General features: G+C 50.2%; 1 protein-coding gene across 1 annotated transcript in view; it reads left to right on the top strand.

Annotated features, from left to right (window-relative positions):
• ESRRB (estrogen related receptor beta) overlaps positions 1-12,833 on the top strand; it is a 57,244-nt gene that overhangs the window by 16,787 nt on the left and 27,624 nt on the right. Inside the window, exon 2 of the mRNA XM_014784444.2 lies at positions 2,358-2,474. Within this exon, the coding sequence (XP_014639930.1) occupies positions 2,358-2,474 (117 nt within the window). The remainder of the gene's footprint in view (positions 1-2,357; positions 2,475-12,833) is intronic.

The following is a 12,833-nucleotide window of genomic DNA, read 5'->3' as shown; positions in this document are numbered from 1 at the left end:
GTTTATGTATGTGTTTTCCTCCTTTCTGTTTATCTTTTTAGTTTTACCATACTTATGTGAATACCGAGAAGCCACACAAGCCAGAGTGACCTGAGAAATGATGAGAGTTGGATAAAGGGCGGGAGGGCGGGGCACAGACTCTTCATCCCTTCCCTTCCTGTCCCCTCCCATCCTCCAGCCCAGAGGATGACCTCCAGCCCCTCTCCCTGCAGGAAATGGGACCGCTGGACATGAGAGAGAGAGAGATCTAAGGTGTCCAGGGGAAATGGACCTCTGAGCCTCAGTTTCCTCACCAGTACAAAATGGGGATGAGAATACTCAGTGCCCTGTTGTGAGTACTCAGTACACTCAGTACTCAGTACAGTTAGGCACGTTGGAATTGGGGCTCAATAATTTTATTACTTCAAAGCACTTTGTCAGTGGTGGAAAGTGGTTCATGCTGGTTCTCAGAAAATCCACTAGTAAATGGTTTCCATATGCCACCCAGGGAGGCTGAGGCACAGGGACACCTGTGGACAGCCCCTCCCCACCTTCCCCCAGACCACCTCAGCTGCTGGGTCAGTAACAGGGGCCTGTCTGATTTCCCCAGGCTGCTTGTTGGGTGCAGGGGGGGCACAGGGCTCTGTGTGGCCCTGGGTAACTCACTTCAGCTCCCTGAGTCTCAGTGTCTTGGTCTGTGAAATGGGGCACCATGAGCCCTTCTCAGAGGGTCGTTGTGAGGACTGAGGGAGCTGATGCAGATTATGCACATGGTAGATACACAGTGAGGGTGGCTGTTATTACTGCTGACGTGAATGAGGTTACGTGTGGAGGACAACCAGGCCTGGAACTGCCCTTTCAAGCCCTGTCCCGGGCTGAGGATGGCCTTTCAGAGGCTGGTCTGTGCCAGGCAGTGTCCTTGCTCAGTGAGGTGGCCCAGCAGCACCCCTGGCTCAGAGAAAGTTCCCTGGGCCCGAGGTGGGGAATCTGGGAGACCGTGTTCTGGGTATCACTTCTCCCTGCTCCCTCAGGAGGTGGGGTCTAGCAGGAGAGGGGATGGAGGTTTACACCAGTTCAGGGAGTCTGTTCTCTAAAACCACAGGCTTGGGCAGACCTCACTGACTTTGGGACAGGGGCCAAGGAGAAAAAATAAAAACAAAACAGCGCTGGGGTCTGCTGTCTTGCATTTATACCTTCCAGTTGCCTTTCCGTTCTCATGTGACAGGTGCACAGTGCATATGTGTGAAATAAGTGTAGACAGGTAAGAGTGTGCAGGACGGAGGCGATGTTCCTCTATTAGGAAGGCAGCCACAGCCTCTCCTGACCATACTGTGAGCCCTCCCAGGAAGAGGCACTGAAAAGGGACATTGGCCTCCCCAGGGGCATTTGAAGATCAAGTCAATGTAAATAAGACCCATATAGTTCTGTTGCAGAGAACCAGTCTGTAAACCTCAGGTTTCTCACCTGTAAAATGGGGATAGTGTCGGTGCCTCATTCATGGGATCGCCATGAGGATTCAGTAGACTATTCATTCAACGAGTTTTTCCTGCATGCCTTCTGCGGGGCAGGGGCGGATCTCAGTGTGGCTGGAGATTGAGTGGTGAACAGGACGCGTTCTTGTCTTCGTGGGACCCACAGCCTACTGGGAGCATGGGATCAGGATCATGGTAGTCATTATTATAACCCATTTAAGGGGTGACATCGAAAATTAATCACAAGTTCCGTCTGCAGCAATGAACTGTGCTTATAAAACCACCCGCTCACGTTGAATAGCGCTTTACAATTTTTAAAGCAATTTTACATACATGATCTTGCTTAATCCTTCACTCAGTAGATATCACACTGTTTTGCAGATGGGGAAACAGACTCAGTGAGAGGAAAGTGATTTCCTCAAGGGCAGCCGAGCTGGGTGGCCTGGGCCTTTGTGGTGGGCTGTGGAATCCAGGCCCTGGTCCCTGTGGGCTCAGAGCTTCCAAGAGGCTTCTCTGATGAGTTGGGGCCCTGGGCTGGACGGCAGAGGGGCCGTGGTCTGCCCTGATGTTCTGGTCAGCACAGGGGCTGTTCTCTTCCTGGGATAAAATGCCAGCTCAGCGAGATTTGATGTCCCAGCCCGGTGGTGGCTTCAAAACGGTGGGTGACCATTCTTCAAAGCCGTGGCTGCCTGGCCCACCCAGACCTCTGGAACTGGATCTCTGTATTTAAGAGAGTTGCAACACTTTGACAAGTACCCTGGAACATCTACCTTGAGACCCACTGCACTGTGGGAACCTCGGGGTCGGGGGAGCAGTGGGTCCAGCCGGTTAATCGCCATCCAGCCTTTGGCCGGTGGGTGGGGGCCCTGGATGGCACCTGGCAACCCTGTCTGTGTCTGGTTACAGGGAACATCGAGTACAGCTGCCCGGCCACCAACGAGTGTGAGATCACAAAGCGGAGGCGCAAGTCCTGCCAGGCGTGCCGCTTCATGAAGTGCCTCAAAGTGGGGATGCTGAAGGAAGGTAAGAGGCCCGCATGCCCACGCCGCCGAGGCTTAGCCCGGGCCCGGGGTCCTGCGCGAGACCCTTCCTCTCGTTAGGGGTCTCAGACCCTTGGGAGAATATCTGTAAGCTGTGGACCTTCTCCCCGGGGCAGCGCGTGTGCACATGGTTCCTCGGGGTCTGCAGACCCTAGAAATCCCTCTGTGCATCCCAGGTTAAGACCCTGCCCTACTTCGGCCCTGGAAAGCTGTCTTGGCACTCTGGCGAAGGCCCTCCTTTAGGGCCCAGCCCCTGCTCCACCCTGGGAGGGTAGGCATGAGGCGCTCTATTACCTCTCCACGGTCCATGGAGTGTGGGGTGCCAAGAGCGGAGAGGCTAAGGCCGAGAGTGACACGTAATGTACTGTTCAACTGCGAACCACAGCCTGTGCTTTCGGCAGGTGGACAGGACGTGGCCGTCTCCTGGCGGATGTCGCCCCTCCCCTGTTCCCCGCCCCCCATCCTCTCCCTTCCCTTTCCTTTCTCTGCCTTGGCCTCTCTTTCTCCTCCAGAGCTGTGCCGTCCAACACGGCAGCACGAGGCATGCGTTTCTGAGTTAAAATACACGCTGGATGTTGAAGACTTAACTAGGATGATAAAAAGGAGCATAAAATAGTGTAGTAAAAATTTTTGAAAAATAATTGCCTGTTGAGATGATAATATTCTGGATACATTGTGTTAAACAAAACATAATATTCTGGATACATTGTGTTAAACAAAACATAATACGCCAGTAATATCACATGCTTCTTTTCACCTTCCTTGTGTGGCTACTAGGACATTTAAAGTGACATGTGGCTCTCATCACTAGGGCAGCGCTGCTCTCAGGCTCCTCTTCATCACCTTCCCTGTTGATCTGCTCAGGTTGATGACCCTCGTTAGGTAGCATTTTGGGGGATATGGGTAGTTTGTGTGTGTGTGTGTGTGTGTGTTTCTCCAGCTTTCAAGAGGAACCAGTGGTAATTCTTAACAGATCAGCTTTTATGCTTCTGGGCCCTGAGATCCTTCCAGAAGTGGGAGGAGGCAGGAAGAGAGGTGTGTGCTAATGATTGGATCATCTGATGATTGGGAGGGGCTGCGAGAGAAAAGGAAGGGGCAGGACTGGAATGCAGTCCCTCACTGGGAGGGGGCTTCTGGAAGCCCAGCCCAGCCTTTAGGAGCCCCAGACCCCCCCACCCCACCCTGGCTCCATGCACACTCTGGGGAAGAGGGCCCAGATTTAAGATGCTTTGTCAGTAGGATGACGTGGGACTTGGACGTTGTTGTGTTGTGGAGGTTGGAGTCCCCTCCCTCCGTTTTCCATTCCAGGGTCCCCCTCTTCACCTTCCCTCAGCCGGGCGTCTGCTCCTGTAAAACAGAGGCTCCTGAAGCACTTCCTCAGCTACCCCTGTGTCTTCAGAGCACGATGGCCTTTAAACTGCATTTCTCATTAGTCGCTTCATTTAACCCATTTGAGATGGGGAAGGCCACTCAGCTCTTAAACACCTGCCAGCTGCTACATTGGGGGATCAACAGAAGAAACAGCCCTGTTTCTAGATTGAAACTGGGCCATACTGGACCTGCTGAAAGACTATGTGTGGGTTCATTTTGATTCTACACTATTTGCTCTATCCCTGTGTAGGGTGTGACCTAAACTGAATCAGGTCCCCTCACTCCTACACCTGGCCGTTTCTGCCCCTCCAGAGCATCCTGGGGTTCACAGATGAGGAAACTGAGGCACGAAGGCCCTCAGAAGCATGCTTCAGTGCTGGTCTCTTGACTGCCCCTCCGTGTGGGAACCAATCTGAGGGTTTCTAAGTCGTGGAGAGAGTCCTTGCTCTTAAGGCCGCGAGGACGGGGGCTGCCACCTTGTTCTGGGAAGCTGGGTGTGAGGACACCGGGTCAAACTGGGGATCAGCTGTCCAACAGCTTTTCCTAGTATGGCCTCTGTTTGCTTACTTTGCAGCATCCAATGAACTTAGAGCAGAAGGAGGCTGATTGCTCTCAGTATACTCCTGAACTTTAGGGATGACCAAATTGGGTCCTGCAGGGGTTGGTCAAGATGACTCTCCACTCTCAGTCATGTGCTGGTGTGAGGGGAGCTGGGCCCACAGCCTGGAGCTTCCTCGTGCTCTGTACTGTGTCTGCCCCCCATGGCAAAGGTCAGGGATAGGGGAGGCCACCCACCCCCAGGATTGTGAGCTAGAGCAGGGGAGGGAGAGGGAGAGATGAGGAAAAAGTAGGGACCACCGTTCAAAATCTCTGGACCGTCTTGCAACACTGAAGAGTCTCCTTAGGCACACCCAGTGTTTGGGAGAGAGTGGGGGTACGTTCTAGTAGCCCCCTAGAAAGGAGGAATGATGGGGGGGGATTCACTAGTGGCAAGGAAGTGAGTGGCCAAGTGCGTAATTGGTGGCAGCAGCTCAGGTCCCAGTCCACCGACCACTTAAGAGAAGTGAGATGGATGCTGTATCCCAGGATGATGGTGGGGGGTGCTGGGGGGACACGGGCCTGAGAGAAACGCTGCCTTGGGTGGGGAGGACGTGCAGGGTGAGCCCCAGCCTTGACCCGTCCCCCCGTAAATAGCCATGTGATTGGCCCAGGAGGCAGGATGGGACATAGGATACAGGATGTCCTCTAACCAGGGTGGCAGCCGGGGCATCCGAGGTTGTTGGCAGGAGCCAGGCAGATGTGCTGAGGTGGTGAGCTTTCTGGGGCCCAGCCTGGAGAGACCTTTTCAGGAGCTCTGCCTAGAGGAGGAAGGGCCATCACCAGAACACTTCTCCCCCAGCGCTGGCAGGTCTAAATCCAAAGGGGAAAAAATGACACAAAGGCTCCTGTGTAGACAAAGCCAAGCCTCCATTTGGTTTCCGTCCCCCGCAGGACAGAGCCTTGGCGCGATCCTGGGATCTGAGCTCCACGGGGACTGGCCCCTTAGGAGGAGCGTGCCTCACCAAGGAGCCTGGGTCCCTGCAGGCAGGGCTCTTGGCAGCTGCCCTGGCTTCTGTGGTTTGGGTGTCCCCCCCTCTGTGTGCAGGAGCCCAGGACCCCCAGACCAGCGTGGGCTGTGCCTCCACCTGTCTTCCCTCTGATTCTCAAAGACAAACTCCAGCCTTCCTCGGGGCCGCTCCCCCTCTTTAAGGTTCCACGGTGGGTGGGCCTCGGGCCTGAGGGAGCTGGGGGCTGGGTCCTGGGTCTTATTGGAGGCAGGGGGCTGGGGCAGGGGAGAATATGAATCCTGGCTGCTCCTTCCTCCCATCTCACCTCCACATCTGAACACTGTTTCCCCTCCTCTCTCCAGCAGCTCTGGATACCCTTACAGTTTTTCCTTTCTTAAGTACAATACCCTGGGAGACTGCCACATGATTTGGGGGGCCCAGCAGCTGCCGGGGAAAAGGCCAGACGTATGGCCTCCTTTGCCTCAGCCTCTGCCTTGAGGCTGCTGTCAGCTCTGGAATCATCGACTGTGGAATGTAGGTGATGTCCGAGGGTCTGTCTCGCTTGGAGCAAATCCAGTGTATGAAAATCTGCATTTTCAGGGAAAGAAAGTGATTATTCTCTTTATAAAAAATTGAATACAAAATCTGCCCTGGGCTGGGAGTTGGTGCTGTGTCCTCCTCCTGGCTCCGAGGTATTCTTGCTCTGTGTGTTATTTCTCACTTCTGCTGCTGCACTCCACATCTTCACCTGTAGAGAAAGGTCTCTGCAGCAGCAGGTCAAAGTGGGGACCAGATGGGACAACTCCTTGGTGGAATCCACTGTGAGATTGATTTCAGATGTCAGTTTTCTGGGCATGTTAAAGTAGTATTGGATGCAACTTTCAGCAGCCCGCCCATTGTGTTAGGGGAGGCAGACTGGTGTCTGGCTGTCTGATTTTCCTCCTGGACTTGCTGGTGGGAATCTTAGAGGTGGCATCTGTCTTGGGCTGGCCCCCATCTGGGGTCTAAAATCAGGATGAGAGGTTCCCCTGGGAGGACAGTGGGGAAGCTCTCCCCTGATAGGCAGGCTTCGCAGCCTGGCCAGGGTATGGCCTGACAGCCTCTAAGCCAGAAGAACCTGGAAAACCATTTGCTGCATTTCACGGGGGCCCCCAAGTCTTTACTACAGCTCTGGGGTTGCAGCAGCTCCCTGGACAGCTTGTCCCTGCAAACTTCACCTTCTCCTCACCTTACGTCACCTCCCTCAAGCCACCAGCCTCCTGTCCTGCTCCATTTCCTCCTCCCCTCAGCCCCTTGCCAGCCTTTCTTCCCAAGTGTTTTCTAAAAGATATTTGATTTCAGTGAAAGCCAGGCTGACATCCACGCAATATGCTCTCACTCTCTTTGTGCTTGTTGGGAAGGCGGAGGGCTCCTCCGGGGACTCTGGGTAATTGGGTTAGTGGCCAGCTCATGTCAGGAAATTAAAAGGAGGCTCCGATCAGGTTCCCGCTGCCTGGGATTTAATGGCTTTGTATTTATAGAGTATTCTGCCTGTAGCCCATGCCAGAAATACCACTTTTCTGGCCCCGTGAATGAAGAAACAAGATGAGAGATGACTTGCCTTTAAAAATTCTTTTTCTTTCCCAAAATACATTAGTGTTCTGAAATTAACCAGCTCTCCAGCACTTCAGAGAATAGTTTTGAACTAGAGCCCAGGAACTCTGATGTGTGTTTGTATCCCCCCGAACCACTTTCCATCCTATATGTGCACACACGTGCACACATACACACACACACACAAGCACATATATGTCTGATGGCTCACAAGATCTTCCCTTGTGGTCTGAAGCATCTAGGCCACTCAGGCACGATGACCTGGTGACCTCTAGTTGGGGAAGTGTTGATTGAATGAAGTCATAGGAGATGATCTTGTCTGTGCTGAGCCCTTTATTACCGTTCATTTGGGGCTTTTGGTGTGTCAAACATTGGATAACAGGTTCAGTGGTCATACAGAGCCAGCAAAACCCCAGGGTCACCATTTATCAGCTCCTTGGGTAATTTACTTAAACCTTTTTAAACCTCCCTTTCCTCCTCTGTAAAATGGAAGTAATAATAGTGCATTTTCCTCTTGCTTCTGACTCTTCAGGTAAAGCCCCTAGGCTTGTACCACAAAGTAGGATGTTGGTCATTGATTCGAGGTAGATACTCATCACGTTATAAAATTGGTTTTCCTCTGTGGTCCAGGAGGCAGTTTTGAACCTCCCATAGCCTCTCTCCCCACTCCTTGGCTGATGACCTTGCTTCACATTTTCTCGGGAAAATAGAAAGTCAAGTGAGGAGTTTCTTACCCACCTGCTATTGAATCCACAAACCTACTTTGCTTGTTTTATGCCTTCACTCCTATTACAGATATTTCAGCTTCTATCAAAAGCCAGTCTCCCCACTTGTGCTCTGAATCTCTCTCCAATTCTTTTTTTTTTTTTGAGAAAGATTGGCCCTGAGCTAACATCTGTTGCCAATCTTCCTGTTTTTCTTTTTTCTCCCCAAAGCCCCAGTACATGTCTGTATATCCTAGTTGTGGGTCCTTCTAGTTCCTCTGTGTGGGATGCCGTCTCAGCATGGCTTGGTGAGCGGTGAGTAGGTCCACGGCCAGCATCCGAACTGGCGAACCCCGGGCACTGAAGCGGAACATGCAAACCTAACCGCTACGCCACCGACCCAGCCCCTCTCCAGTTTTTTATCAGGGAGTTCACTCCTGTAGTATCATCTCTGCTTTCAGCATCATCAAACTCAAATTTCTCACTACTGGATCATTTTCATCAGCACACATACTTTTGTCCTCCCATTATAAAAACAAAATTAAGTTTCAAAAACCCACAACTGTATTTTAATTCTTCACCTCTATCCAGCTACTGCTACTTTACCCAGCTCCCTTTCTCAACAAAACTTCCCCAAAAAGTTGACAGCCCTTGCTATATCCACCTCCACTTTTTAAAAAAACTTCCTTAAAAAGTAAACATTGAGTAGATCCAGAAAAATCTTTATGGTAACCATATATATGGTTAGGCTAAGGCTAAGCTTCTATAGAAGACTCCCTTTTCCCTTCTCAAAAACAAAACAAAACAAACAAAAAACCAGAAGCTTAGGCAGGATAGAAGTTGAGTTCTTTCTCATCTTTCATGTAACACCCCAAAGGTCAAAGGTGATGCGAGACTGGTTGGCAGCCTTGCCATCCCTAGCAAATGGCTTCCATTTGTGGACCCAGTCCTCTCCATCTCCCAGACATCCAGAAGGAAGGTCATTTGAAGGGCGGGACCCAGAAGTGGCACATATTCCTTCCATTTACAGCCCATTGGTGGAACCTAGTCACGTGGCCACCCCTCTCTGCAAGGAAGTCAGGGAATTGTAGTCTTTAGGTGGGACACCATGTGTTCAACAGCTAAAACTCTGTTGGTATGGAAGAAGGGAATAATGTATTTTAGAGGACAAGCATTGTTATTTGCCAAAAATATATGGAAAGTATGAAGAATACTGCTACCTTCCATCCAATGTAAGAAAAAGAAAACTACCCCTACTTTTGAGGTTCCCTCTTTTTTTTGAGGTTCCCATTTCCATTACCCTGAGAGGTAACCATTATCCTGATTTTGCATTATTTTCCCCTTGCCTTTCTTTATAGTGTTATGATATATCTGTATCTCTAATGATATAGTGTTTGTTTAGTTTTAAATGAAATTATACTATACATATCCTTCTGCATCTTGATTATTCTAGTCAATATTTCTGAGATGAATGCTTCTTGTTGCATGGTGCTATAATTCATTCATTTTTCATTTGTGTATAGCAGGAGTCAGCCAGATAGTAAATATTTTAGGCTTTGCAAGCCATAAGGTCTCTGTTGCAGCTACTTCACTCTGCCATGGTAAAGCGACAGCAGCCACAGACAGTATGTAAATGAATGAACAGGGCTGTGTTCTGATAAAACAGGCAGAGGGCTGGGTTTGGCCCACAGACCTTAGTTTGCAGACTCCTGCTGTATAGTGTCATTGTATGAGTTTAGTACAGTTTATTTATCCTTTCTACTACTGATGGACGTTTGGGCTCTTGGTTTTTGCTGTTACAAATAGTCCTGTGCACAGGATTCCGGGTGCACATGTGTAAGGGCTTACGGGCCTCGGAGTAGAAGTACCAGGTATGTGCATCATCAGCTTTATGGGATGAAATGAAACTGCTTTTGGTTTGGATGTACTGATCTACCACTGTGTTCAAATGTTCTGGCTGCTCTATATCCTCACCAAGACTTTTTAATTTTTGCTAGTGTGTGTAAAGTAGTGTCATATTATTGCTTAATATGTATTTTCTGCACTATGAGATGAGCATATTTATGTTTATTAGCCTGTTGGGATTCCTTTTCTGTGAGGTGCTTGTCCGAGCCTTTCCCCTATTTTTCTACTTTATTTTTCTTATCAATTGGTTGTAGAAATCTTTATATATTCTGGTCATTTTATTAGTCATTTTTCAGTTGTTGGTGTTGTAAAAATCTCCCCATTTGTGGCTTTCTTCTCTTTATGGAATCCTTTGATGATCAGAAGTTAGTAATTTTAATAAATTGAATTTATCAATCTTTGCCTTTATGGTTTGCAGTTTTATGTCATTAAAAAAAAGATCTTGGGCCGGCCTGGTGGTGTGGTGGTTAAGTTCGCGTGCTCTGCTTCGGTGGCCCAGGGTTCGCAGGTTCAGATCCTGGGTGCGGACGTACACACTGCTCATCAAGCCATGCTGTGGCACCATCCCACATAAAATAGAAGAAGATGGGCACAGATGTTAGGTCAGGGCCAATCTTCCTCAGCAAAAAGAGGAGGATGGGCGATGGATGTTAGCTCAGAGGTGGTCTTCCTCACACACACACACACACACACACACACACACAAATCTTTTCCTAACCTGCTCTTGTAGAGATATTTTCCTGATCTGCCTTACCCAGTAGGTCTTTGATCCTGCTGGAGTTGATTTTTTGTGTGTGTGTGTGAGGAAGATTGGCCCTGGGCTAACATCCGTGCCCATCTTCCTCCACTTTATATGGGACGCGGCCACAGCATGGCTTGATAAGCGGTGCGTCTGTGCGTGTCCAGCATCCGAACCTGTGAACCCCGGGCCCCGGAAGCAGAGCGCATGAACTTAACCACTACACCACCAGCCGGCCCCTGGAGTTGATTTTTGAGTATGATGATCTCATCACCCTCAGTCTGTCCCAGTCTGGCAGGACTCCTGACCACACCCTCTCACGACCACACCCCACTCCAGACCACACCACACCCCTTCTGACCACACCCTCTCCTGACCACACCACACCCCTTTTGACCACACCACTCCTGACCACACCCTCTCCTGACCACACCCCAGTCCTGGCCACACCCTCTCCTGACCACACCCACGCCTGACTACACCCACTCCTGACCACACCTCAGTCCTGACCACACCCCGACCACACCTTCTCTTGACCACACCCCACTCCTGGCCACACCCTCTCCTGACCACACCCACTCCTGACCACACCCATGAGCCTGCCCTTCACGCCCCTGAGCTGCCAAACCTGGTACTTCTCTGTCTTCCACTTAGCCCTTTGGCAGTATTCCAGCCGGTTGCCCTGCCCTCCCTTGACGTCTTTTCTCTTGGCTTCTCTGACACCCTGTCTGCCTAGTTTTCTCCTTACCTCTCTGACCATGCTTTTTAGTCTTATTTGCAAACTCTTCCCCTTCCTGACCTTTACATTTTAGTGTCATTCAGGACTTGGAACAGGGCCCTCTTCTTCAGCTACACCCTGCAGGTGACCTCTTCTAGATCCAAGACTAGATCCAGGTGACTCTCAATCTCAGACCTCCAGTTCCAGCTCCTTCTCTGCATTCTAGACACCAGTATCTAACTCGCCTCCTGGCATCTCCCCTTGGGTCCCTTATGAGGCATCACAGATTCAACAGGTCTAGAAAGGAACTCTAGATTTGTCCCACCCCATCCTCCACCATGCCCAGTCTTCCCACCACAGGAATAGCACCCCCATTTACCTGGTGCTCAAGCAAAACCTAGAACTCATCCCGGACTCTTGCTGAGTCAATGTCCACAGTGTATTTCAGATCCTCCTGCTTGTCTTCATCTCCATGGCCATGACCCTCGTCCAGGGAAGCACCGTCTTTTCCTGGACCATCTCAACACTTTCCTAACTGGACTTGTGATTCCACTCTTGGTCCTGTTTAATCCAATTCCCATAGCAGCCAGAATGATCTTTTTAAAACACTAATATGATTCTGTGGTTTTGCTTCACATCATTCAGTGGCTTTCCATTGCACTTAGAATAAAATCTAAAGACTTTACTCTGATCTTCAGGACCCTGCATGATCTAGCCCCTCCCTCTCTCTTCAGGGCCATCTCTACCATTTCTCCCCTGCCCTGTCGCTCATATGCACTCTGCTGCAGCCTCACCGGCCTACTTTTGATCCTCAAGCATGACCTTAGGATCTTTCCCACCTTAGGATCTGCAGGCTGCTCCCTCTGCCTGAACGCTGTCCCCATGGGGGGCTCCTCATCCTTCCGGTCTCAACTTACATGTCATCTCAGAAAGGCCTCTCTTCCTACTTCATTACTTTCTGTCGTATCCCCTTGTTTACTTTCTCATTGGACTTCTCCCAGTCTGAAACGATCTTATTTATTCATTTGTTTGTTTGCGTACTTGCTCACTCTGACAGCCTCTAACACAGTTGCTCTTGCTTCAGGGACTCACAAGTTCTTTTGAAAATCCAGTGAAACTTGACCATAAAACATACACAAATACCTACGCAGACAATTGGAGCTTCACAGCACCGCTGAAGCCCACCTAAGAAGTTCCTGAAACCAGATTAAGACCTGTCATTGCAGAATCCGACTTTTAGAGGTAGAAAGGATCTTGGGAACCATCCAGGCTCCAGGATGGCAAGTTGCTTTTAGTTGGACTGTCAGCTGTAAGGTGGGGAGTGGCTGCCTAGAGTGCATGATTGAAAGACTTCTTACGCAGTGCCTGGGATCAGTAGGCAAGCGTGATGTGATTGATTAGCAATGTCTGCCACAGTCTAGGAAATGGAGGGCAGTGGTACAGCTGACAGCTGTTTGCCATGCCCGATCTGGTGCAGCTGAGTTTAAGTGATTTGTCCAAGGCCACACGGCTAGTAAATAACAGAGCTAGGTGGAATCAAGCCTCCTTGGTTATGCGAGAATTTCTTCTAAGCAGCCCATTCCAACTCAGTGAAGATGGTGTGGCCAGTAGCAAACCCTTAGTCCTTCCTCAAAGGGGAAAAAAGAGGAAGGGAATGGACGGGGAGGCTGGGCTGAGATAACTTTTCCCTGTCAGTTGTTCAGTTTTAGAGACTTCTTGGCAGCTGGGAGTCCAGGGATGGTTCCAGCTTCCTGAAATGTCCTTG

Source organism: Ceratotherium simum, chromosome 24 (assembly GCF_057802395.1).
Source record: "Ceratotherium simum simum isolate JZ-2026a chromosome 24, ASM5780239v1, whole genome shotgun sequence".
In the NCBI taxonomy this organism is placed as follows: Eukaryota; Metazoa; Chordata; class Mammalia; order Perissodactyla; family Rhinocerotidae; genus Ceratotherium; species Ceratotherium simum.
The sequence above is the reverse complement of the archived record's forward strand: the minus strand, read 5'-3'. Positions and strand labels throughout refer to the sequence as shown.